This window comes from Bombyx mandarina, chromosome 07 (genome assembly GCF_030267445.1).
Source record: "Bombyx mandarina strain Sakado chromosome 07, ASM3026744v2".
NCBI lineage: Eukaryota > Metazoa > Arthropoda > Insecta > Lepidoptera > Bombycidae > Bombyx > Bombyx mandarina.
Window position 1 is genome coordinate 10,589,349 of NC_143214.1, and position 27,847 is coordinate 10,617,195.

Below are 27,847 nucleotides of genomic sequence, written 5' to 3' on the forward strand. Positions count from 1 at the left end.
CATTTAAAACACGTTTAAGAAACATCAATAAAATATACGAGATATCCGGGAGCTGTGTAAGCCGCCCTAAATTTAAACCAGTAGGCGAAATTCCACGGAATCACTGTAAAATCAGAATGTAAAATCAGCATTTAACGTTTTCTCTACAAAAGCTTTGAGCGGACAAAGCTTTGCGTCAGTAGAGTAATAAATATATTTTTTTTATCGAATTTATCAATTATCTTTATCTATATATATATAAAAATTAATTACTGTTCGTTAGTCTCGCTAAAACTCGAAAACGGCTGGACCGATTTGGCTAATTTTGGTCTTGAATTATTCGTGGAAGTCCAGAGAAGGTTTAAAAGGTGAGAAAATATAATAAAGCTCGGAATTATATAAAAACAAACAATTTTGTTTTTCCTTTGATGTGTCGTCCCCTTTATGTGTCTTTTATTTATCGATTGAGGCACTACGAAGTCTGCCGGGTCAGCTGGTTAGTAATGAAAATCTAACACGAAAATTCTGTGTAATAGTATTATAAATGAAAATAAAAATGAAACAAAGAAAATGTTTTAATATAATTTATTCGAATAAACTAATTCAACAATGGCAAAAATCTTAGTTAAAACTAAATTAAATATCTTTTTAAGATATTCGTTCGCAATTATTACACAAAACTTATTGTTATTATGCACTTACATTTTAATGAAACTTCACAATCTATATCTATACTAATATTATAAAGAGGAAAGATTTGTTTGTTTGTTTGTTTCGAATAGGCTCCGAAACTACTGGACCGATTTGAAAAATTCTTTTTCCATTAGAAGCCGACATTGTCCCAGATGAACATAGGCTACTTTTTTTAAAAAAAATTTTTTTTTTTTTGGTTTCATGTGTGTTTTAATATTTCCGAAGCGAAGCGAGGGCTGGTCGCTAGTCATGAATACCTTGAACCATCATAGGCAACACTCAACCAGTATCGAGACAGCAAACTAGAAATAAAATTAAAATTTTTGGGGACATTGCGCTTTTGAAGGTTTAACAAAAACGACCTCCGAATTTCATGAATTAACAGAAATGAGCTCTGATGTCCACAGTCAAACACCTGTCCTATGTTACTACGCAATGAACATCAAACTAGCGCAATGTATCCAATTACGGGCTATGTTGGAGGTTTACAAAATATGAACATACATAAGACCCAGTCGTGCTCCGCTGTGACTTTTTTTATTGCTTAGAGTGACTCACAAGCCAACTTGTGTTAAGTGGTTACCGGAGCCCATAGACATCAACAACACAAATACCGCCAACCACCTTGAGACATGACTTCTAAGGCCTCAGTTTTTAAAGTACAACGGCTGCCGTGTCCTTCAAACCGAAACGCATTACTGCTTCACGGCAAGGTAATGGCACCTACCCGTGAGGACTCACAAGACGATCCATTGACTATTTCGATGCCTCCAATGAACATTACTCTAACTCCAAATCCGTAGGTTTACAAGAGGAGAGTTTAAACGAAAAAAGTTGATAAATATATCTGCAATAATAAAGATTTTATGGTTTTTTCATGTGTAACTAGTTGATTTACTCTTGCTTCGAACCCCATTAATAATGAATTTGTAATACTTTTAAAATAGTGAAGCGATTTGCGTGGAAAACGAAAATTTCAAAATTTTGAATTAGATAGTGTTCATTGGAGGCATCGATTTATTGTCTTGAAGCTATATATCGTATGATAACCGTACTATATTCTAGCTATGCTATTATGGTGTATCATCAATTACATTGTAAAGTATAAATGGAATCCGTCCTGTAGTTTTTCGTGAAAGATTAACAAACACAATCACACACTTTTAAATTAACTAGAGATCGCGCAGTAGTCGAAATTCGATTATAATTAATTGGAATTGTAAGTTTGTACACTATTATGATTGTATTTTATACTTCTATAATCACAAATTTCGCCAAGACTACACTAAAAAAATATTAACAAAGACAACAATATTTAATCTCAATTTGACCACAGACGTCAAGAACAAAAGTTTGACAATAAATAGTATGCATGCGTTTGTGCGTCAAATACATGGTATGTGCGTTTACGCTGTAGATGTCTATGGGCTCCAGTAACCACTTAACACCAGGTGGGCTGTGAGCCCGTCCACGCATCTAAGCAATAAAAAAAAAAAAAAAATTTAGTGTGTGTAATGTTTTCTTTATTGATTTAATGTATCTTTTATGCATTATTTAAAAAAAATATTAGCATTGTGCACTTCTTCTCTATATTCTCTATAAGTGTGGAAAATTTCATACTCCTCCGTCCGCGCAATTTTCGTAAAAAGGGATACAAAGTTTTTGCTTAACGTATTAATATATAGATAACACAATACGTAGGATTAAAACAATAGCTTAGTGACATTAGATTTTCTTTAAACTTGCAGTTAATTCTCGTTTCGCCTTTGTGAAGAATATGTTTGCAGCCTTTGATTATTATGTCTCGCACTTATAACGAACTGGCAAAGTCGTCAACTAAATTGGATATTTTAACATATAAATTAGCGATGTTTATTGAAAGTTTGTACAGTTAACACCTCAAGTTTCCAGTGAAACTAATGCATATGTTTCAAATACTGTTTGGCGACAGCCAAAGCGCAGAATAGTTTCGCGAGTCTAATAACAAAAGAGTACTTGTCTATTTGTGATCTACAAGATTTATATGTGGTTTTGCTTGTCATATTCGTTGTTGGCATCTTATGATAAGGGCGTAAATAGTTTGAAATAAGTTTTATTGTATTTGTTTGGCGTAACGCACAGCGTCGTACACTGGTAATTAAAAAAATGTTAAAATATTTAAAAATATATTTAAACGATTTATCCTTGCGTGTTAGCAGTTTTCGTTTACACAAACAACCGTCAATGAATCAACTGTAAGAGTTTTTTTTAATTACATCGACGATTCGCGAGTACCCAAGTTAATATGATAGTAAATTTGTCATAATGCCTTTTATCGCTGCAAAGCAGATACGGTTTCAAAGCATGGTATAGCCTTGTTCTAAGGCCTGCTCATTATAATTTATTATACAAGTGGCTGACTTCGCAGACATCGTAGTGCCTCAATCAATAAATAAAAGACCTAAACTTTTGTATAAAATAAACTTACAACAAAGAAAAGGAATCCGTCCGACGGGGGACACATCATAATAAATAATAATAATAATAATAAATAAACATTTACTAACAATCACGCCACGTTAACTGGTCCCGTGATAAGTTCGTAAAGAACTTGTGTTACAGGTACCAGATAACGGAAATAAATGTAAGATTTTTATTATACACATACATATATTTAATATACATCCATAACCCTGGAAAAGACATTTATATTTATCATACAAATATATTTCCTTGGCGGGATTCGAACCCGCGACCCCCTTGTGTAGTGACCATGTCACCTACCACTACACCAGACGGACGTTCTTATCATAGGAAAAACAAAATTGTTATTTTTATTTAATTCCAAGCACTTTCATATTTATCTACCTTTTAAACCTCTGGACTTCCACAAATAATTCAAGACCAAAATGAGCCAAATCGATCCAGCCGTTCTCGAGTTTTAGCGGGACTAACGAACAGCAACTCATTTTTATATGTATAGATAAATTAAATTCTCGACATCGCATCTCAAAGTGAGAACCACTTAATATCGTTTCCTTAGACCGTTTTCCTATAGCTATAATAGTTGAACAATCTTCGCTGTCGCCTCGAAATTTCACCCTACCCCTATTAATATATCGTTCATATTAGTAAACCGCAACTGCTAAAACACTATGATCCATCTCTTCAAAGTTAGGAGGTCGTTTATTAATTCAATGTGGATCTGCGAACTCGACCCGGATTGGTTCACGATAAGAACTTAAAGCACGTCGCATTAATGTGGTTTCGTAGTATTTAGATACTTTAGTAATTAAATTTACATGTTATATTTGCACAAGTTGAATATTAACATTTTTATTTAGCCCGGCAGACTTCGTAGTGCCACATTCGATAAATAAAAGACCAAAACTTTTGTATAAAATAAACTTAAAACAAACAAAAGGAATCCGTCCAACGCGGGACACATCAAAGGGAAAACAAAATTGTTTTTTTTTTTATTTAATTCCGAGTATTTTCATATTTATCTACCTTTTAAACCTCTTCTGGACTTCCACAAATAATTCAAGACCAAAATTAGCCAAATCGGTCCAGCCGTTCTTGAGTTTTTTACTGGTGGTAGGACCTCTTGTGAGTCCACACGGGTAGGTACCACCGCCCCGCCTATTTCTGCCGTGAAGCAGTAATGCGTTTCGGTTTGAAGGGTGGGGCAGCCGTTGTAACTATACTGAGACCTTAGAACTTATATCTCAAGGTGTGTGGCGCATTTACGTTGTAGATGTCTATGGGTTCCAGTAACCACTTAACACCGGGTGGGCTATGAGCTAGTCCACACATCAAGGCAATAAAAAAAAAATTTAAACCTAATGAAAAGCGACTTCAAGAGTTAAACAACTATTTAAAATCCAAAAAAAAGTCTAAATCGCTCCAGAATTAATTAAGAAGATCGGTGAACGTACGTAAAAAAAACACATAAATTCGAACATAAAACCCTCAATTTTTTTTTTATTCAGCTAATAAATGAAAAGTGTCATTTTCAATGTAATATTTTTTAACTATTCAGTTGCGATCGGTAAAATCTTTTTTAAAGTTATTTGAAAAATGATTTTACTTCTTCGGGCGAAAATTTGACTTCATATAGTCCTCCTCTAGAGGAGAATCAAGGATTTAGATGCTATAGTCGCGAAGCACGATTTGTTGAAAAGAGTATGCCTCGCTGAAGTTAATTTTTTTATTTATTTATTGCATTTACGAGTGATTGCATATCCCTTTGTGTGAAATGGTAGTATCATGTGAGTGCGTTCGGATACCACCACCCTGCCTGTATTTGCCGTGAAGAAGTAATGGGTTTCTGTTTGTAAGGTAAAGAGCTGTAGGGAAACAGTAAATAAAATTGATTGCAGTCATAACATGCGGCTACGCCCGCAAGCTCCGCTGCTTATTACTTTTTAAGTTCGGTCGCGAATAAACTCTCCGATTAACCAGTTGTGTTATTATATCCCTTCCGATAACGCGCTGAACAATTATTGACCGCTACCAAAATAATACCTACAGAGCCTTTGTACTATAAAACTGAGACTTTGAACCGAGCTCGTATATCAAGGTGAGTGACGACATTTACATTGTTGATGCTATTGGGTCTCTTAACACTAGGTAGATCGTAAACAAGTCCACACAAATTAGCGGGAAAAAAAAAGCAAAATATAAAAAACAAACATGAATTTTGACACAGATCTAGAGATGTCAAATCTAAATTTACACATTATTTGGTTTAAATCAGTGTACTAATTAAATACGGAACCCCAGCTCATAATGTCTGCGACAGAAGCCACTAATGCTTATCACCTGTCGTTATCAGGCCACATACATCCACTACTTGCATACAGCAACTATCTACACGCATAGTATGTACATTACTAAAAAAAACAATCTCTACAATATGTACAAAAACTTAATTATAATAAAATTTTATTTTTTTCATTTAAAGCATCTTTACAGTAATATCTTAGAATTTACATAAAACTTATTTTATAATTATTTACACTAAGAATTTTTTTAATCAAATGAATAAGAACACGGTAAAATACTTTTTTAGAGTTGTTTGATTTGAAAAAATTACAAAAAATATCAAGTTTGTTTATTTGCTTACTTTTTGAACGAATGTATGATATACAGACTAGCATTTACTACACTGATCGTGGAGAGATAATTCCCTAAAAGTACTAATTTTAATATTTAGATCACTCACAATTTTTACAAAGCCGTGCTTCGATTGAGAAATCTCTTTTCAAAGGCTAAAGTCTATTTAAGGTCACTGAACTATAGTAGTAGTAGTAGTAGTAGTAGTAGTAGTAGTAGTAGTAGTGGTAGTAGCAGTAATACTAGTGTTAGTATTAGTAAGAAAGTAGTAGCTTAACGTTCGTCAGCAGAAACCAGGATTGGTGTGTTCAATGACACATCGTTTGCAATATTTCTTGACGGCTCTGTATCCTCGGATGGTGACCGGTGTATCCTGAATGTTGAGCTGTGTGAGCCCGCGGCAGTAGTACGCGACTGCTTCTAAGCCATCATCACCGACCAGCTCGCAGCCTCTGAGGGCTAACTTCTTCAGGTTTGGACAGCATCGTGCTAAAATCTAGAAGTAAGCGTTGTTTTTGGGAAAACCTTTTTTTTAAAGCTTAGATGGGTGGACGAGCTCACAGCTCGGTGATGGTTTTTGGAGCCCATAGACATCTACAACGTAAATGCGCCACCCACCTTGAGATTTAAGTTCTAAGGTCTCAGTATACTTACAACGGCTGCCCCACCCTTCAAACCGAAACGTATTACTGCTTCACGGCAGAAATAGGCAGGATAGTGGTACCTACCCTCCTGCTTCTCAACCCAAATTTTACTCTTGTCTCTTATCGGTATCGCTTTCTGACTTCCATTCTTTTTCTCCTAAATTCCTTGATGTACTCAACTATCAGCGAATGACTTAAGGATATCTGGTGTTTAGCGTTTCGTACAAAAATACTATTATAGAATATGGTATTTTTTTAGAAACTGTACGCTCTTTAGTTTCAATTTGACAGTATTCAAACATACTGAACCAGAACAATTTTACGATTGTGTCAGTTTTCTCAGGAGATTTATCAAAACAGACTAGTTAATGAACCTTTTAGGCTGAATCTATCACTGTCTAGACACTAAAAGGATTCTCGGAACCGAAAATCCCCTTACCTAGTAGACTTTTAAATGAAAAGACAAGTAACAACATAATCGAAAGATGTTTGTGACTTCATTGTGAAATGTTTCCAAAAAAAATTTATTATTTTAATAAGACTATTTTCGTGAATAACTTAAAGTAATGATTAGTACTACTATTTCTTTTGTAAAAAAAAACATTGACAACTCACTTGCAGCCCGGCTTCGGAAACGTCAGTAGCACCAAGGTCTAAAGCTCGCAGTCGGGAGCAACCCCTGGCTACAGCTTCCACTCCATCATCGCCCAAAGCTCCACAGCCGCGCGCGTTCAGATACCGAAGCTTGTAACAACGACGGGCCAGAGTACGGATCCCTGAATCCGACACCTGTGGATGACAAACATTATAAAGCTAGTGAGATTCGCAGGGCTTAGAACAAATATTCATGTATTTATAAATAAGCGTGGGAAGAATTGGCTTAGAACAAATATTCATGTATTTATAAATAAGCGTGGGAAGAATTAAGGGAAAAAGTCCTTTGATTGTGCTAAAGAAACACACGGGCAGATGAGAGAGAACATTGAAATGCCGCCAGTAACAATGAAAATCTATTGTTATGCTGGTTTAGTTTTTATTACGCAACGTCATCCCTTCGTCATATAACACATACATATGTAGGTGTTAAGTATGTATTTTCTTTTGGAAAAATTGTTGCCTATCTGTACTGTTCGAGATGGTCGCAATACTCGATACGAGTACTTTTTTATTTTTTATTACTTAGATGTGTGCACGAGATCACAGCCCACCTGGTATTAAGTGGTTACTGTAGCAAAAAAAATCTACAATGTAAAAGCGCCACCCACCTTGAGACATAAGTTCTAAGGTCTCAGTGTAGTTACAACGGCTGCCCCACCCTTCAAACCGAAACGCATTACGGCTTCACGGCAGAAATAGGCAGGGCGGTGGTACCTACCCGTGCGGACTCACAAGAGGTCCTACCACCAGTATATTATAAGAGGTTTTACCACCAATAAGCTGCTTTGTACCTATATGTACCTATATGTAGAAGGGCTACCTGTATATACACATATAGATAATAAACATCCAGACAAAGAGCAAACAAACCTATTCATCACAAGAATGTTTGCCCACAGTGGGAATCGAACCCACGAACCTCGGCGTAACAGTCAAGGGTGCTAACTTCTGCACCACCGAGCTAATCAAAGCCACAACGAACTAATTACTGTGAAGGAATGCTACGTTTAGTTCCTCTATAGCTAAGATCGAAACAACTGGTCGTAGTACCTAGTAATGCGTTTCGGTTTGAAGGGTGGGGCAGCCGTTGTAACTATACTGAGACCTTAGAACTTATGTCTCAAGGTGGGTGGCGCATTTACGTTACAGATGTATATGGGCTCCAGTAACCACTTAAACCCAGGTGGGCTGTAAGCTCGTCCACCTATATAAGCAATAAAAAAAAAAATAACGTCAAGGAATGTTGCGTTTAGTTCCTCTATAGCTAAAATCGAAGGACTCAGAAAGAAAAACTGGACGAAAGTCACAAGACGATGTTCATTCGATTCCAAACCCACATTCTATTTGTGACCGTTAAACATGTTGCCAAATGGAACTAAAAAAAGCAGTTTTTTTTTATTACATTAATAACTCAAAGCCACTTATTTATTGTATTGGGGTTCTGATTTGTGATGATTTTAGTTTAACATTTTAATTCAGTTATCTCGTAAATATGAAACATTATGCAAACTAAAGCTCCCGGGATTCGCAAAACTTCTTTATACTTGAAACCCTGGAGTAAACCCTTTACTTTGTTCCATTAGTATCACGACGTTCGTGATTAAAACTTTTACCCCGGAAATTAGTAGTTGGAATGTTAATTAACTTTTTTTTTTTTATTCAAATCTCCGTAGACGTCTAATTAAGCACTCAAGTACCATTTCGCTTTTTCCGTCTATTTTTGCTGTTTTTTTTCGCGACGTAACCGATTGTAGCCTAAGGGGCTATTGCAATTACGTGCGGACCATATCCGGTCCCAGGTTTGAAGAGTGAAACAGCTATTTAATACAATAGGAGCTTTGAGTTCGTTTTCTTCAGTCAGTGTGATAAAGAACCTTGAGGAATCCAGGTTTGAACGCGTATGCTATGAACTAATCTATACTAATACATAAATCTACAGTGGTTTTTACGATTGTTCCGTTATAACTACTGAACCATGGATCCGATTGACTTGAAACTTAGTATCCATGTAGAAAATACATGTACTTAATGAATAGACTTAATGAATTTATATGACTGTTGGACCTGTTAACCTACACCAGTTGCGGGGGCGTTCATGATGAGAATTTTTTGTGGGGGTGAGAAATATTAATGTTAATTTTAAATGCCCAGCGAAGCGGACGGGTACAGCTAGTTATAGTATATAATATAACCGGACTGTAATATACTCGTATATGTGGGAATAATTATGTGTGACCATTGGCTGGCCACTTGACAGATAACAGTTGGCGCATGAAGTATAAGACAGACATATTGATGATAGAAGAAAAGACGTAAATTTTTGTGAGCTGACGATTAAATATTTTTAATGGTGGTAGGACCTCTTATGAGTCCGCTCGGGTAGGTAGGTACCACCACACTGCCTATTTCTGCCGTGAAGCCGTAATACGTTTCGGTTTGAGGGGTGGGGCAGCTACTGTAACTATACTTGAGACCTAGAACTTATATCTCAAGGTGGATGGCGCATTTACGTTATATATGTCTATGGGCTCCCGTAACCACTTAACACCAGGTAGGCTGTGAGCTTGTCCACCCATGTAAGCAATAAATATATATATACAAAGTAACAAAATCGCTAATTTCACTGTGCACTGCGATCCCACATATAACATAACCGGATACAAGGTAATGCTAACGAAAATTGCAGCTATAAAACAATAGAACAGATTTGAATTTATTCATAAAAGTGGATCATTAGAGCGAGAGAGAGAGAGAGGGACATTAACGTTTATTTAAAACGCATATCTAGAAAAACGACTAACTATATGTATGTATATATCACTTAGGAGAAACTCCGTAATTAAATCATCACTAATCTGAAATTAGCAAAATAGTATTATCCACAAAATAAACAAAAGACGTGGTGAATCGACAGTCGTCAAGGAGCTATCGGTATCGGCTATGATCGAGACGGCTTTCGAACGATAAGGCACTCGAGACACGATAATGTATCAGCATTTCGAAAGCCTAAAGGGAACAATGTTACAACAACACTGTTTTAACACTTATAGTGAGAAAACTAATAGTTTAAAAAAACTAACAAAATACGCTTTTATAGAAAATCCAACAAAAAAATCTATATATATAAAAATTAATTGCTGTTCGTTAGTCTCGCTAAAACTCGAGAACGGCTGAACCGATTTGGCTAATTTTGATCTTGAATTATTTGTGGAAGTCCAGAGAAGGTTTAAAAGGTAGATAAATATGAAAATGATCGGAATTAAATAAAAATAACAATTTTGTTTTTACCTTTGATGTGGCTCCCGTCTGATTCCATTTGTTTTCAATTTACTTTATACAAAATTTTAGCTCTTTTATTTATAGATTGAGGCACTACGAAGTCTGCTGGGTCAGCTAGTAGATAATAAATTTTAATAAATTTGAATTAAAAATAGTGTAAGAAAAAACGATTTTATTGTTAAAAAGCGTGGGGTGCTTTTCAGGATATTATCAAAATAACCCTTCTACTCATATCTGTTCATAAAATATTTATAACTACTGATAACATGCAACCCACGCTTTTTTTTACAATAAAATCATTTTTTCTTACACTATTTTTAATTCATATTTATTTTCTATTTTTTACTTGGATTTCCTATAAAAGCGTATTTTGTTAGTTTTTTTAAACTATTATTCATTTTTCATTTTTTAGTTGAATTTCAATTTTTTCTATATTTTTTTATCAATTTTTTTTTAAATATTGAATCGCCATCGGTCCTTAATAAGTATACCAAATTTCGAGTTAATCCGACGTTTTGAAGAGGGTCAAAATCATGTTCAAAGATTCCGTTACATACTTACATACGTCTGAAGCTAATAAAAGCGTATTCAAATAGTAAGAGGTTAATACGCGACCTACATTCCTCTATCGTTCCAGCTCACAACCCACCTGATGCTGTAGTTTTTTTTTATTTATTGCTAGGATGGGTGGACGAGCTCACGGCCCACCTGATTTTAATGATGTTTCTGACCTGATGTTTCTAAGGTCTCAGTATAGTTACATAGGCCGCCCCATCCTTCAAACCGAAACGCATTACTGCTCCACGGCAGAAATAGGCAGGGTGGTCATACCACCTGGAGCCCATAGACATCTACAACGTAGATGCGCCACCCACCTTGAAATATAAGTTCTAAGGTTTCAGTATGGTTACAATGGCTGCCCCACCGAAACCCATTACTACTTCACGGCAGAAATACGCAGGGTGGTGGTACCTACCCGTGCGGACTCAGAAGAGGTCCTACCACGAGATAACACAAAATTTTGTCAAATTAAAAAAATTCGACGTATCGTTCTCTCACCTGCGTACACTTGGCGACAGAAAGGTAACGTAGGGCTTGACCCAGCTTCGCTAGCTCGTACAGCCCGAAGTCCGTGACTCCGGTACAGTCGGAGACACTAAGCTCTTTGAGAGCACAATACGAAGGGATCCATCTCACTCCGGCATCTGGAACAAGCAAACGACAATTCGTCTTTTCGCATTAAAAGTGTACAATTTCCCAAAAGTATTCGACATTGAGTTAACTAGAGGTCCCCTGGTAGTCGAAATTCGACTATAACTAATGGAAATTAAAAGTTTGTACACTATTATGATTCTATTGTCAAGGACTATTATACTTCTTTAATCACAGATTTCGTCAAAACTACACTTTAGACAAATATTAATAAAGAGAAAACAATATTTAATCTATTTTCAATTTGACAGACTATAACTGACAGACTCCAAAGAAAAGTTTGACAATAAACAAATAGTATGCATGCGTGTGTGTGTCAAATACATGGTAGTGTGTGTAATGTTTTCTTTATTGATTTAATGTATCTTTTATGCATTATTGAAAAAAAATATTAGCATTGTGCACTTCTTCTCTATATTCTCTATAAGTGTGGGAAATTTCATACTCCTCCGTCCGCGCAATTTTCGTAAAAAGGGGTACAAAGTTTTTGCTTCACATATTAATATATAGATATGCGGAATTATTTGGTATCACCAGTATTTTTCTCATAAATACTGTCAAAAGAGCGTAGTTTAGTTTTAGTTTTGTTTTTTTTAGTTTACCTATGTTTTGACTACTATTAACAAAATTAATACATAATTTTATCTTACTTTAAAAGACAGATAATGTAACTGGAAAAACATAAAAAATAAATGTTGCAAAAATTATTAATATTAAAAATGTCACTTGTTGAATCTTTAAAACTCTCTTCTGTAAAATTAGTAAGTTTTGAGATTATACAGTTTTAATGCGAAAAGACGAATTATTGACAAGAACTTATTTATTGCCAACTAGCTGACCCGGCAGACTTCGTAGTGCCTCAATCAATAAATAAAAGACCTAAACTTTTGTATAAAATAAACTTAAAACAAACAAAAGGAATCCGTCCGACGGGGGACACATCAAAGGAAAAACAAAATTGTTTGTTTTTATATAATACCGAGCATTTTCATATTTTTTCACCCTTTAAACCTTCTCTGGACTTCCACAAATAATTCAAGACTAAAATTAGCCAAATCGGTCAAGCCGTTCTCGAGTTTTAGCGAGACTAACGAACAGCAATTCATTTTTATATATATAGATATAGACTGGCTTTCAAGCAACGCGATGGGAGCTTCAGTGGTCGCGGTTGCAAAAGTCGTCGCGGCCTAAAGGATAAGACGTCCGGTGCGTTCATATCTAGCTACGGTGTTCAAATCCCGCAGGCGGGTACCAATTTTTCTAATGAAATACGTACTTAACAAATGTTCACGATGAACTTCCACGATGAAGGAATAACATCGTGTAATAAAAAGGAAACCCGCAAAATTATGATTTGCGTAATTACTGGTGATAGGACCTCTTCTGAATCCGCACGGGTGGGTACCACCACCCTGCCTATTTCTGCCATGAAGCAGTAATGCGTTTCGGTTTGAAGGCTGGGGCAGCCGTTGTAACTATACTGAGACCTTAGAACTTATATCTCAAGGTGGGTGGCGCATCTACGTTGTACATGTCTATGGGCTCCAGTAACCACTTAACACCTGGTGGGCTGTGAGCTCGTCCATTTATTTAGGAAAAAAAAAGAAAATAAACGTACGTAGGAAAAATAGTTTTTTTTTTTTAATTCGAGTAAATAAGATTAATTTGTTTATTTGTAACCATCAGAGAAGAGTTAGTTACGTGTGCGCCATCTCGAGATAGCAGGTCTGCTGAGGATTATGTAAATGTTGTTGTTAGGTAGAGCGATTCGAAGAGAAAAGCTGTTTCTTGGAATTTTAATTATTTCGAACGTAATTAACCGGGAGCCGCCTTGTTAGAATTAATGATTAGATAATTCCATTACTTTATTAACTATGTTCATTTTTATATTCATTCAGTTTACTTTGTAGAATTAAGACCTTGTATGGTTGAAGCACTACGTCGAAATCACAAAGAGAAAAATGTATTAAAATATCTAATAAACAACAGTGGGATAATTAGCGGTCGTGTTTCTTAAATCGATCCTTCCAGACTACGTTGTACAAAGAAATGATTTAATTGATATTACTATTTTCTATGATTATTTAACTAGACATAAAACGACTATTTCTAATCATTTATTGTATAACTATACAGGAAACGACTATTTTCAATCATTTCGAGGGGGAGTATATATCTTTGTAAATAAAGGTACATTTTAATTGGTATTAGTATCAACAATCCGATGTTTTAATTGAACTTCAATTGAGTTTACCGCATTAAAACAGCTGAAGAAGTTTTTTGTTATGTTATATTTTACAAATTTTATATTTTAAATGGCTTTCCTTTAAAATGGAAACAATTCCGCTTAAACCAAATAAACTTTTTCACCCTTCGATTTATTATGTAACTTGTCAGAAAATTACTATTGCTTAGCATTTTCTAACTAGGCAGAAAATGTCAATTTGCAATCATTTAGTCTTCATATTTACCTAGGCCAAAAACTCACGAGCCACCTGCTTTTGAGTGGCCATTTTCAGTCCAAAGTAATCAAAACATGGATTCCGCAAGCCATTTTGAACACAAGAGGTTGGAGTTTCAATGTTTTCAAACTGATCTGAGAACGGAGGCCATTATACAGTATAGACTTTGACCTCATCCCTCGCGGTGCTAAGAGGCATTCACATTCTGTTGTGTATGGGTTTCAGTCATCATACACTACGAGCTAAGTCGTGAACTCACCAATTACAAGCATATTCCTGGCGTCTGTCGTTTGGCCACGACCAGCGATGGAAACTACATCGACCATCCGACTAGGACCTAATGAACGCATGCAGTGGCCAAAATTGCAAGTAAATTTTATCCGTAGAAGGAGGAAGAGATCGACCGAAAAAGACATGCATAGAGTGTGTGAACACTAGCTCTGGCAAGAGCAGTGCTTCGCAGAATCTACCACCGGATTGAAAACGCGACCCACTGAGAGGATCCAGTGAGAAACTCAGTGTGCTGTAACTATGGGTTAATTTACTCGCCGAACCTTTCGTCGCAAGCGACGGGTTCGACAAGAATGGTGACCTGTGCTTGAGGTACCTAAAAGCACCGTTACTGGATCGAGAGGATCCAAACTGTCTTTACGTTACAGTTGAACGGTCGTTTGTTCTATTGTCTTCTTATATGAGAACGGTAAATTCGTTCTTCTTCGTCTTTTTGTCAGACTTTTTCGAAATCAAAAAATGTACCGCGTGCCGCTGGTCACGTACGCCCTCGTTCCATTTCTTTTCGAATTCTTGTCAAGCCTATGTCTTAGCCTGTGTCTATGTCTAGTCATTGTAGGTCTTATGTCTTGTCAAAGAGGTTGCACACCACGACAATGTCACTTAAGAAATGTGGGACTTGTAATTTTTTTACCTGTGACTAGACTACATCTCCGCAAGTACAAGTACTGGAGAGACGGACAGGTGTGGAGCAAAGCACAGAGGCCCGCGTCGGTCACCAACCCGCAGTCAGTGAGGTCAATGTACTCGACTGGAGGCCTCCGATCGCCCAGTCGGGTCTCAAGACAGGACCACTCCGGCCAATCCACGTGCGGGCAACCTAAAAATATACGGTCAAAAGAATGAGACATTGTGAAAATACTCTTGTATTTTTGGCATATTGTAAAGCATCGTGGGTAGGTATCAATCACCCTTCTGCTGATAAGTAATAATACATTCTGTTTTGAAAGGAAATTCATTTTACTATATAATTGAAACATCCAGCTTGGGGTGGGTAGCGGTATCCATATTATTTGTTCACCCATCTGCACAATAAAAAAAATGTTAGAAAACTTTGAATTATTGTCTCAAGATGGACGACCAAGCCCAAATTAAGCTCTTCATTTTTTTTTTTTTTTATTGCTTAGATGGGTGGACGAGCTCACAGCCCACCTGGTGTTAAATGGTAACTGGAGCCCATAGACATCCACAACGTAAATGCGCCACCCACCTTGAGATACAAGTTCTAAGGTCTCATTTATAGTAACGACGGCTGCCCCACCCTTCAAACCGAAACGCATTACTGCTTCACGGAAGAAATAGGCAGGGTGGTGGTACCCACCCGCGCGGACTCACAAGAGGTCCTACCACCAGTAATTCTTCAGTCTTCATGGGCTCCTATTACTGATTTAAGCCAGATTTGTTCGTGAACTTGATTAATAAAATACTGATCACATTCGCGAATAGAAAAAGCTGACATTAATGAACAACTCAACATCGAAAAGCTTTTTCTTTACAAAGACATCCAGTACTACGGTCTTTCTATAGGAAATCTTTTCACGAATACCGTCAAAATGAAAATTCCCTTTGTTGTTACGTTCTTAGATAAGAAGCGTTTGTTGCTTTCTTGCGAGAATGGGTGACTTTGTTAGATAAACGTTAGCGGCTACCAAACACCTCCGATTCGGAAACGCGAAATTTTTCGAAGTCGTCATGGCCTAAAGGATAAGACATCCGGTGCATTCGTACGTAGCGATGCACCGGTGTTTGAATCCCGCAGGCGGGTACCAATTTTTCTAATGAAATACGTACTTAACAAATGTTCACGATTGACTTCCACGGTGAAGGAATAACATCGTGTAATAAAATCAAACCCGCAAAATTATTCTTTGCGTAATCACTGGTGGTAGGACCTCTTGTGAGTCCGCACGGGTAGGTACCACCACCCCGCCTATTTCTGCCGTGAAGCAGTAATGCATTTCGGTTTGAAGGGTGGGGTAGCCGTTGTAACTATACTGAGACCTTAGAACTTATATCTCAAGGTGGGTGGCGCATTTACATTGTAGATGTCTATGGGCTCCAGTAACAACTTAACACCAGGTGGGCTGTGAGCTCGTCCACATATCTAAGCAATAAAAAAATAAAAAAATAAAATTGTCATCACCGTTTTTTATTTAGAGTGATGAGACAAAGTTTACATTACTTACACAAATATGTAAGCAATGTAAGCTTTAACCTATTTAGGTTAAAGTTATTAAGTCATTAAAGTTATAGCAGCTTCAGCGGAATGTGGGGAAGCACTTTGAAAAAAGAGTCATGTACAATACAAACATATACGTACTTGTTTTGCTTATTGGACGTTCAATTTTAGAAGTCGCCTAATATAGATTTCCGGAACGTTCTGTTTTTATTTCACTTTTAATTTGTGAAAGTGGGAGTTTTGTTCATACAAGTCATTGTTATTAGTGCATTGTTATACCTAAATTTGTGAGAGCATATTGTGCTAAAGTGTGACGGGGAACTTCAATACAAAAAATATTATTTAAGATAGGCTACACGTGATTCCGCGGTCCACTCCCAACATCTGGGACTGCTCAGTCCCACAGACCCAGCATTCCTCCTGAGCGCGGGTACCACGTAGATTCGTAGGTATCCTCTGTGCAAGTGACATAATATTATATGGCTATTCGCCATACAAACACAAAATGCCACACAATACAAACAATAACTTCTTCTTCTTCTTTATTTTTTGGCTCCGGCACGGTTTGTGCATTAGCCAGCGTCAAGTAATAAGATTTTTATAATTCGCCGTTTTAATTATTTACAATTTATAAAGAAAAAATGATTAAAAAGAATTAAATTTACAAATTAAATGATATGTGACGAATATAATTTCAGTAAAACTGTGATCATTTATCGAGACTTTTCAGTGGACTTTTTGGAGGATTCCGAGAAGTTATGTCCAGCGGCTTTGTTTTATTTTCCTACATTGTGCACTTTCACAGATACTAAACAGTTAATAAATCACCGTTATTACGCATTTAAATCTGACAAAATAAAACAAATCACACAACTTCACTCCTCGCGTCACTGCCAAAAAGTCTCAATCAATGGCTTATTTTAATATTAATAATAATAAGTTTGGTTCGCATCAACGCAAAAGAAAACCAAATAATCGCAATTGGAACTACAAAAAAAAACAATTATACTTAAAAATCCATCGCCGAGGCTCTTGAATCTCGAGTAGGATTCACTAATGGCGACGTAAAATCGTCAACTTTACCAATTAATATTTCGGGTTGGCTTACAAACTTGGTGTAGAATTGGCTTAGTCAAAGAAATTGACTGAATTGAATGAAGGAACAAAACGGTTTTGAATTTGACAGATGATAGAACGGAGGGCGGAATACAAAGGCAAAGGTGTTAAGCTGTTACGGTAACTACATTTAATTTTAATTTATGGTGCTCATCTATTTAAAAGTCGAAAATAAAGTCAGTGTTTAACTTTGACAACGTATTTGATTTCAATCCCACAATTGTTTTTTTTTCACCTCCATTGGAACACCGCGGTTAAATTCTTTCCCTAAATAATTCTTGTCTACCTGGTGATTTTAATTTTGTATTTAATGATTAACATTTGTCTTTATTTTATATTTGTGTATAATAAAACAGTAATACTTTAAGGAGAGCTTAATTGAGGCTTCCAGATACTTCAATTAAATAAATAGAAATAGGCCCACCCTTTCACTTACCATAACATAACTAATTAGTTATTTGGGAAACTAACAGTACACGGAACAGTTTTTAAATGAAGTGGTTTTATGTTAGTATTAGCTTTTACAGCGAACGAGCTTACCGTCCAGCTTAAGATAACCGGTTACAGAAACCCTTACACATCACAACGTGATTAGCACCACCCATCTTAAAACCTGAGATCTAAGTCTCCATTATGTCACATTAAGGCTGCCCTACCCTTCAAACTAAAACGCATTACTGCCCCGCGGCAGATGTAAAAAAGTATGGTGGTAACTACCCAAGCGGACTCACAAGACACCCTACCATGATTATGTTCGAAAATTATAATTTACCCGTTAAATCAATATGTCTAAGGTCCACTAAGTCGGTGACGAGTGGCGCCAGGGTCCTGGCGTCCATGCTGCTGGAACCGGTCACCGCTACGTGCGTCAGGTTCCTGAACGTCGCAGCCAGGAGTTGTGCGCTAGCCACCGTCACCTGCAACAACAAAATATATCCTGTCAGACAAAAAAAAAAGCCCTCTTTGTAAGTCTTGAATGCGACAAACCCTGTTTTACGCTGCAGTCATCAATCACTATTTAGGGTTCGAAGAAGACAGCGGTAGTAATTAGTAGTGTTGGTAGTAGTAGGTAATTTTACGGGTAGGACGTCTTCAACAAAGTTGGGTAACACTACCCTGCACATTTCTGCCGTAAAGCGTTTCGGTTTGAATAATGGGGCAGCCGTTGTACTGTAAAAACTGAGACCTTAGTTCTAAAACTTATATCTCAAGGTGGGTGGCGGCATTAACTTTATAGATGTCTATGGGCTACGGTAACACCAGCTGGGGCGTGAGTTCGTCCCATCTAAACAATAATAAAAAACAGTGATGGGCGTGTTAGTAATATGATTTTAATCTCCTCGAATAAGTACAAGATCTTGATGAAGCAGTGTCTCTATTTGCATGTTGTTGTTTTGTTCGGTATTCGCGAGCTGTTCACACAATAAAAACTACTTCTATGGTTTAATCTTTGTATTTTTCTATACATATGTATGTAGTAGCAGCATTTATTGCTTAGATGGGAGGACGAGCTCACAGCCCACCTGGTGTTAAGTGGTTACTGGAGCCCATAGACATTTACAACGTAAATGCGCCACCCACCTTGAGATATAAGTTCTAAGATCTTAGTATAGTTACAACGGTTGCCCTACCCTTCAAACCGAAACGCATTACTGCTTCACGGCAGAAATAGGCAGGGCGGTGGTATCTACCCGTGCGGACTCACAAGAGGTCCTTCCACCAGTATCGCGTCGACATGTCTACCTTTACGGTTTAATGTGTATTTTTCGATATATGTGGTGGGAGCATTAAGATATCACGCGTACATGTTTGCAACAATATTTTTTATATTGCCTTTGTAGGTAGACCAGCATACGGCCCACCTGATGGTAAGTGGTCACCGTCACTCATGGACGTCAGCAATGCCAGGGGCAGAGCCAAGCCGCTGCCTACCATATACCAACAATAAAACAGTAAGCGTTGTATTTTTGTCGAGATGATACGTTTCTCGGAGATTGTTTTGAAATTTACTTTTTGCAGCTATAATAGATCTCACCGCACAACTCTTCGCTCGCCACTCTTTGACGGCATTAACGCAGGGTCCGGCTCTGGCACCAGCGCACCGCGCGGCTATCTCCAGAGGACCTGCAGCCCTCACTCTCTTCCAGACCTCGGGTCGCGTGGTCAACCTCGCAACCAGACGCGCCCATCGCCGGCAAACCCGCGCCACTCTGCATAAGTCCGAAACCTGAAATTTTAAACGAATCGGCTTAATAATTCAATGGGGTTTTGATGAAAAACAAAAACATAATCGTAACGTAGAATAAAGCATTCGCAGTTCACATGAACCGAAAAAGACGATTTTTATTTTATGTATAATCAAATATCTCTTAGAAATAAATTCCTACCTATTTTAGTAACCTGGAGGGGTTATTTTAGATTCACCGAGCTAGTAGGTGAGCTCACGGGGCTCAAACCAGGAATGTTGCTAACATTGGCCCTAGCAAGAGCAGTGCTTCGCAGAATCTACCACCGGATCGCAAACGCGACCCACTAAGAAGATCCGGCGAGAAACTCAGTGGGCTGTATCTATAGGTTAATTTACTCGTCGAGCCCTTCGTCACAAGCGACGGGTTCGGCGAGGACAGTGACCGGTGCTTGAGGTACCTAAATGCACCATTAATGGATCGGGAGGATCCGTAAAGACGTGTGTAGATGTATATGGGATCCAGTAACCATTTAAGACCAGTTAGGCTGTGAGCTCGGTCACCAATCTAAGCAATAAAAAAAAATCAATAGAACTAACCTCAAGACACGACAATATTTTCAACCATAGCGCATCGTTTAGATTATTGTCGCGACGTCGTCTTGGCGGTCCACAGTCTGCTAACGTATGGTAGCCTTGATCGAGGCTCAACTCGCTCAGGTCTGCAGTAAGGGAGAGGGCCGGCTCCGGCGGTGGGGGAGGTCGTCTCCGTGCCCCACCGCAGACCCCAAGACCGGAACAACTTCCGGTCGACATCCTGAGACCCTGGAAATTATTTGTTAAGTCAACTTAGAATTTTTTTTTCCTACCTTAGCTGACGGTCTTGAGAGACCATATCAGATTATACAACAACAAAAAAACCTTAACATTATCTAGTTAGTTGTAGTTAAACTACTTATTGCTTTTGTTGTTAGGAGATCAAACCGTAAAAATGAATCTAATCGTGTCTACCGTACTCGTGCCAAATCTACAAAATACTGCGCGAATATATTTATTACAAATATAAAGGAATATAAAGCAATTGTAATTGAGCAATTTCAAACTAGATTTAACGGGAATGGTTCCCATCTTCCTCGCAACGATTAATGTAATTACAAATTGTGTTTGTTCATTATCGTTGAGATCTCGCGTTGACTTGACAGTGTCAAATGGCAGCTTGTTGACAGGCAATTGTCTAAGGTAATTGTATACCAATTACTCGGAAGCGTGTGTGTATAATGTATCTTTGTCATCTGAGTTTCTTTGTTTATGTTACATTTAGTACGTAACGTTGAAAACAAAAAGCTTATTCATTATTTAAATTTGATTAACTACGAGAATTGATTTAGACTTTGAAGTGAAACTTCTTTAGGTGCGTTGAGAGTAAAATTTTACTCGCGACAGATTCGTTATGGTTAGAGAGAAAAGATACATTTTAGGAAGAGCGAGAGTGAGAAAATAGACAGAGCGTCTCGCGAACCACTTCACCGTGGAGAGAGAGAATGGACAGAGCGAGGTAGGACGTTTCTCTTATACACAGCATTCCCTATTGCAAGAGAAATTTGGTTTAAGGATTAAAAAAATGAAGAAAATCACAATACTACACACCGCAAAAGAAGTTTAACTTCTTTCACATGCACCAAGTTGCACGTGCAACATTTTTTTTTTTTGTATTAGAGGATGACCGGTAACCGATGGGATATTTGGAAACATCATTAAGATTTCAACGCAAAGCCTTTAGATTTTAGTAGACTTTAATATACACAGCCCCCTCCTTTTGAACCGGGATGAATGATAGATACAGAGACGATGGTATTAAAAGTATACTTCAGGTAGATACTATTATCGAAAGGACAGGAATATTACAATCCTATTGAGACATTCATATCGCGATTACCATGGGCTCTGTTAGCCACATAGAACCCGGCGAACCGTGACCTCATTTACGCATAAAAAACATTTTTTTACAACATTACTTTTTATGCGTAAATGAGTTAATTAAAGCCTCAATCCGATTGATAAAACAGCTGTTCAAACCTTAACCGATGATAAATTCCGAACAAAACATAGTTAATACGGTCGTGACATGTACCACTCAGTGTGCTTAGTGCGAGTTTTTTAACATTCTGGATAGCGTAAAAGTTAGCTCATATTTGTATGGAATGGGACTGTTTGCGTACATTTGCCCGTAGGGGCGCTGTTGCAACTGCATACAAAATTGGGTTAACTTTTACTTTATCGAGAACGTTAAGAAACTCGCAGTAAGCACACTGGTCTGCAACGTGTCTAGCGCTAGATATATGAGTCGACTATTATCAAAGGCGGCAATCTGACTTTTGGACAATGATTGGTAAATCAGAAAAACGAATTATTGACTTTGTATTCCATTGGCAGTCACAAAACTCTTCGGAACGACATCTTAGATAAATAACAGGTTAACTATTAACCTTTATTTAATGCAGGTTTTGAACCGTATTCTTTGAAGGAGACGATTATATTCAAATAAATCTGTATTGACACATCAATAAAAATTTTTTGTCCAAATGTACAGATTGCCGCCTTTGATAATAGACGACTCATATATAAGACAATTCATTCCAAAGAAAAAAAACCAAACAAAAAATCGTTAATATGTATTTCGATACAGAACCATGAGAGCACAAAGCATTTTAATGTTACACACAGTAAATGTCCTCGCACAAAAACGACAAGTCGTCATATTAACGGATCCCGTGCGAACTGTAACATCGCCAACATAATTAATGAACTAATAAAATTTTAGCTGCCATTGAATGACGCGCTTTCGTCCCGAGCCACTAATTATAATGTACAATCGACGACGTAAATCTTACGGCTCGGAGTCGATTTATTGAGAATAGAGAATAATTAATTATTGAGAATGAATTTGTTGTTTTAGAAATGTAATTTCAGTTTCATAGCTGTTCATAAATGTTACTGGTGGTAGGACCTCTTGTGAGTCCGCGCGGGTAGGTACCACCACCCTGCCTATTTCTGCCGTGAAGCAGTAATGCGTTTTGGTTTGAAGGGTGGGGCAGCCGTTGTAACTATACTTGAGACCTCAGAACTTAAGTCTCAAGATGGGTGGCGCATTTACGTTATATATGTCTATGAGTTCCAGTGACCACTTGACACCAGGTGGGCTGTGGGCTCGTACACCGTCTAAGCAATAAAAAAAATATATCGTATTTCTTGATATATAAACTGACATTTAAAAAATATACATATTGTCGTTGTTTCGAAAACAATGTTAAAAAGCTTTTTTTAACAATACAAATCATACCAAGGCTAAGGATAAAAATTAAAACTCATTTTAATTGTGACAACAAATACAATTTTCTTCAATTTTAATTGTGACAACAATTGCGATTGTCCTCACAACAATATTATTTTTTTAATTTTATCGCGTTCGCGACTACAAGTAGTGTAATGTGTTTATTAATATCTAAATATTCATACAGTAATCCCCTCTATAACGGTAGGTTGGTTCCGCGTTGTAGCAGTGTCGCGTAGCCCACTTATACAGGGTGGGCCAGAAAGGCGTGCGAATTTCAAAATCACATTACTCCCGACAGGAAAGCGGGAGCGGGGTGCGGGTAGTGGGGATAGGTTCCTTGGTTCTCGGAAATTCAGTTGCCATAGAGCGTTTTACCGGTGAGCAGCGTGCTTTTTGTGTGAAAGCGTATTACAAAAATGGCGATTCGGGCACTATTGCGCGTTAACGTATAACGCGTTATGTCCAAATATAATAAGTATAATACAATATAATCAAAGCTTTTACAATACAAAACCTAGGAACACAAATTTAATAAATTAATTTATTTTAATTTTATAACAATACAATTGACGCAATGTGCAAAGGTACGCAAAATGAACTATTTACTGTACAAATTATTATGAATAGTACAGAAATGGTACAACGCGTGTAATCCCCGCGTTATATGGAAGAATACCCGTGTTATACGAGAGACTAAATCGCGTAATATGAAAATGCGGTACAAGAATACCGTGTTATAAGGGTGATTACTGGAGATTACTGTAGTTTACTTCATACTAACGCCATCTAGTGATTAAAATATACACTAGGATAGTAGAGCACCATAGCTTTAATTAAAAAACAATTAAACACTTAACCGCCATCTCGTTCGTTTTATTAGTAAAGCATTCCGAACGTCAAAAATATGATATTGACATTGAAAATAGCAACATTATTAGACTGTTTTTTTTTATTGCTTAGATGGGTGGACGAGCTCACAGCCCAACTGGTGTTAAGTGGTTACTGGAGCCCATAAACATCTACAACGTAAATGCGCCACACACCTTGAGATATAAGTTTCAAGGATGTCAAGTATAGTTACAACGGCTGCCCTACCCTTCAAACCGAAACGCATTACTGCTTCACGGCAGAAATAGGCAGGGTGGTGGGTACCTACCCGCGCGGACTCACAAGAGGTTCTACCACCAGTAAATTTATACACGCCCATAAACCCATACACATATAGTTTAGACGAAGCCTTGTAATAATTAAACAACTTGACAATGGAGGTATAAATCATACAAGTGTGTCATTCCACGTCCGCGAATCAAACAGTACCTACCGATTATTTTCAATTTGTTGTTTATTACGAATAATTACTATTAATTATTTTATTGCTTAGATAGATGGACGAGCTCACGGCCCACCTGGTGTTAAGTGGTTACCGGAGCCCATAGACGTGTACAACGTAAATGCCGCCACCCACCTTGAGACATGAGTTTTAAGGCCTCACTTTTAACAGTGCAATAGCTGCCCCGCCTTTCAAACTGAAACGAATTACTGCTTCACGGCAAAAATAGGCAGGGTGGTGGTACCTAACCGTGCGGACTCACAAGAGGACCTACCACTAATAATAACGCAAATTATAATCTTGCGGGTTTGATTTTTATTACACGATGTTATTCCTTCACCGTGAAAATCAATCGTGAGCATTTGTCAAGTACGTATTTCATTAGAAAATTTGGTACCCGCCGGCGGGATTCGAACACCGGTGCATCGCTTCAACACGAATGCACCGGACGTCTTATCCGTTAGGCCACGACGACTTCAAATGAAATGAAAGAAAGTCCCAGAAAATTTATAGGAATTTACTGAGACCTCAGACTTTATGGAAGAGCCCGAGAAGAGCCACGTTCAAGATTAAAATATAATATTATAACCAAAATAACAATTTACATATCCTCGCATTTCCTCCAAAAAGACATCCGCTTTTTAATGTTGCCATTTAAAATTGAATTATACCTACCTAAAACATGCTCTAATTTCGAAATTATCATCTACAGTTATAAGATTTGTTCGAATTACAATCTTAATTAACTCAGTTGAATTCGCTTTATATAAAACCGCTGAATTTAGAGTACATTGGCACAGACTGTTTTACTGGTGGTAGAACCTCTTGTGAGTCCGTGCGGATACGTACCACCACCCCGCCTATTTCTGCCGTGAAGCAGTAATGCGTTTCGGTTTGAAGGGTAGGGCAGCCGTTGTAACAATACTGAGATATTAGAATTTATATCTCAATGTGGGTGGCGCAATTACGTTGTAAATGTCTATGGGCTCCAGTAACCACTTAACACCAAGTGGGTTGTGAGGTCGTCCACCCACATAAGCAATAAATAAAAAAAAATACTAAACTTTATTATAATAAATAAATAAATTCCGTTTGACACACGAACGTAATACAAACAGTAAAGTTCAATAACACAATACAAAAACTATCGTAACACAATCCCTTAAGATTTACATTCGATTAAAATCCACATGGAATTTTCGTGCTAAGCAAAACGCCAGAAGCGAAGTATGTCTAGATTTTTAACACATAAAATCTAGCTGTGAATCTAGAAGATAATAAATATCCGAATAAAAAAGTTGGGATTCGCCACAGATTAAAGATAAACGCTTACTAAGACGTGACGGCTCAGAATACAAATATTCTGAAACTTAGATTCATAGTTTAACTTAGATAGCCGAAATAATAACGTGCCCACATAACAAAATAACATTGAACTGAATACAAATTTATAATGCACGTGTTTTTTTTTACTCTTTCAACCTTGTCACATACAGAATCGGAATTGACCCTACCATGATACTAATCTTGGAAATTAGTGAATAATTAGAGTTGCATGGCTAAGTTGGTTAAAGAGTTGGTTGCTAAGGCTAGTTCAGACTAGTCTGATGCCAAAGAGTAGGGAACGAATAAATGATTTTTTTTTAAACAAATAAATATCACGAGTTCTATTATGTACATATGTAGTAAATAAAATCACAAACCACCGTTCTAGGGATGATAGATAGAAGAAGAGTCCAATGCTGTGATGGAGACACAGGTAAAATGTTGGAAAGAGTCTTTGCAAGCTCATAAGCCCTGCACACAGTAATGACGCTTTAGCCGATTTCTCTTTCTGGTTTCAATATCCTACGTGGACGTAGACCCTTAAAAAACATTCCAAACTATTTTATAGTTTTGTTTTATGTTCGAAACTCAACCGAATTCGAAAATGCTTTTAGTGTATTTTAAGTGTAATCAATGCGAAAAAATCGCTTTTACCTATTTCGGTATCAAAACAAATTAAATTTAAGTTTTAATGAACACAAAAATGTATAATTAAATACATTTTATTTTAGACTAGCTGACCTGGTAGACTTCGCCTCAGTCGATAAATGAAAGACCTAAACTTTTGTATAAAATAAAACAAACAAAAGGAATCCGTCCGACGGGGGACACATCAAAGGGAAACAAAACTATTTTTATTTAATTCCGAGCATTTTCATATTTATCTAACTTTTAAACCTTCTCTGGACTTCGGCAAATAATTCAAGACCAAATTAAGCCAAATCGGTCCAGCCGTTCTCGAGTTTTAGCAATACTAACGAACGGCAATTCATTTTTACATATGTAGATAGATAGAATCGGATAACCATCACCGGTATGTCCATTTATGGTTATTCAATATAACGTGATTAAGTTTTTAAGATTAAGCTTATAAATGCTTATAGTTTAATCGGTGGCAGCGTTCAGTGGATATCAAGGTCAATAGACAAAGTAAATGTCCACATTGAGATATGAGGTCTAAGTCTTATATTCTGTATAACGACTGTATCGCCTTTCAAACCAAAACGCCGTTTTTCGTACCGAACCGTAAATAAGATTTTTGGTACTTGCGCGTGCGAGTGAGATATAGAATACCAGAGGAGCGAGCGGTATGCTTAGTGCGAGTTTTTTAACGTTCACGATAGCGTAAAAGTTAAGTCAAATTTATATGGAGCTGGAACGTTTGCCTACTTTTGGCGCTAGGGGCGCTGTTTCAGCTGCATACAAATTTCAGGTAACTTATACTCATAATCGAGAGCACGAATATTGTTTTGACATACGGTAACGTAAATCTCGAAGGCTGGCTATCGAGTACTACCATCGAATGTAATGATCCGTTTTCGTATCGAGGATTCGATACATTTATATTATGACTTCGATAAATTTTCGTGCTTGGCGTACAGTAAATGCAGTTTGGCGATTGTAGTATGCTAGAATAACCCCTGAATCACCTTTTACGACAGTCGCGGAAAGAAATATAAGGGTACTATTCTAGGATACCTCGCAGTCAAATAGAACGTAGCATATAATCCATATTCGAAACCCGATGTTGAATGTCAGTCTATATCACGTATAGAGGGTAGAGGTAAGGAGAACCGTCTCATATGGGAGAAGCTTGAAAAAGTGTCCCACTTTCAGCACTAAATAACAGTTCAAACATCCTTCAGAATGGCGTTAGCATAGACACAGGGTATGATATGAATTGAGCAGTTGTTAACTGATTGAAGTATGCTGAGTTAGGAAATTTAATATATTTAATGAGTAGAGTAGTTAGTGACAGTGTAATATACAAGACCTCACATGTTTACGTAGTCCAAACGAATTTCGTCAATATAACCTAAAATTATTGCTGTGGTAAAGCGTGG

The 27,847-nt window shown here is 37.2% G+C and overlaps 1 protein-coding gene across 2 annotated transcripts in view; it reads right to left on the reverse strand.

The window, feature by feature from the left end:
* Positions 1 to 27,847, reverse strand: part of Fbxl7 (F-box and leucine-rich repeat protein 7) — a 308,189-nt gene that overhangs the window by 231,310 nt on the left and 49,032 nt on the right. Inside the window, exons 2-8 of one of the 2 annotated variants that reach the window (XR_016323339.1) lie at positions 20,395 to 20,619; positions 19,645 to 19,836; positions 18,382 to 18,526; positions 14,949 to 15,134; positions 11,409 to 11,554; positions 7,029 to 7,202; positions 3,520 to 6,265 (exon numbers count right to left, since the gene is read on the reverse strand). Coding sequence is in view for 1 of the 2 variants with exons in the window: in XM_028169497.2 (XP_028025298.2) it covers positions 6,053 to 6,265; positions 7,029 to 7,202; positions 11,409 to 11,554; positions 14,949 to 15,134; positions 18,382 to 18,526; positions 19,645 to 19,836; positions 20,395 to 20,610 (1,272 nt within the window). In the remaining variant the exon portion in view is untranslated. Of the gene's footprint in view, positions 1 to 549; positions 6,266 to 7,028; positions 7,203 to 11,408; positions 11,555 to 14,948; positions 15,135 to 18,381; positions 18,527 to 19,644; positions 19,837 to 20,394; positions 20,620 to 27,847 lie in introns of those variants that run through there. The other variant, XM_028169497.2, reaches the window with a different exon arrangement.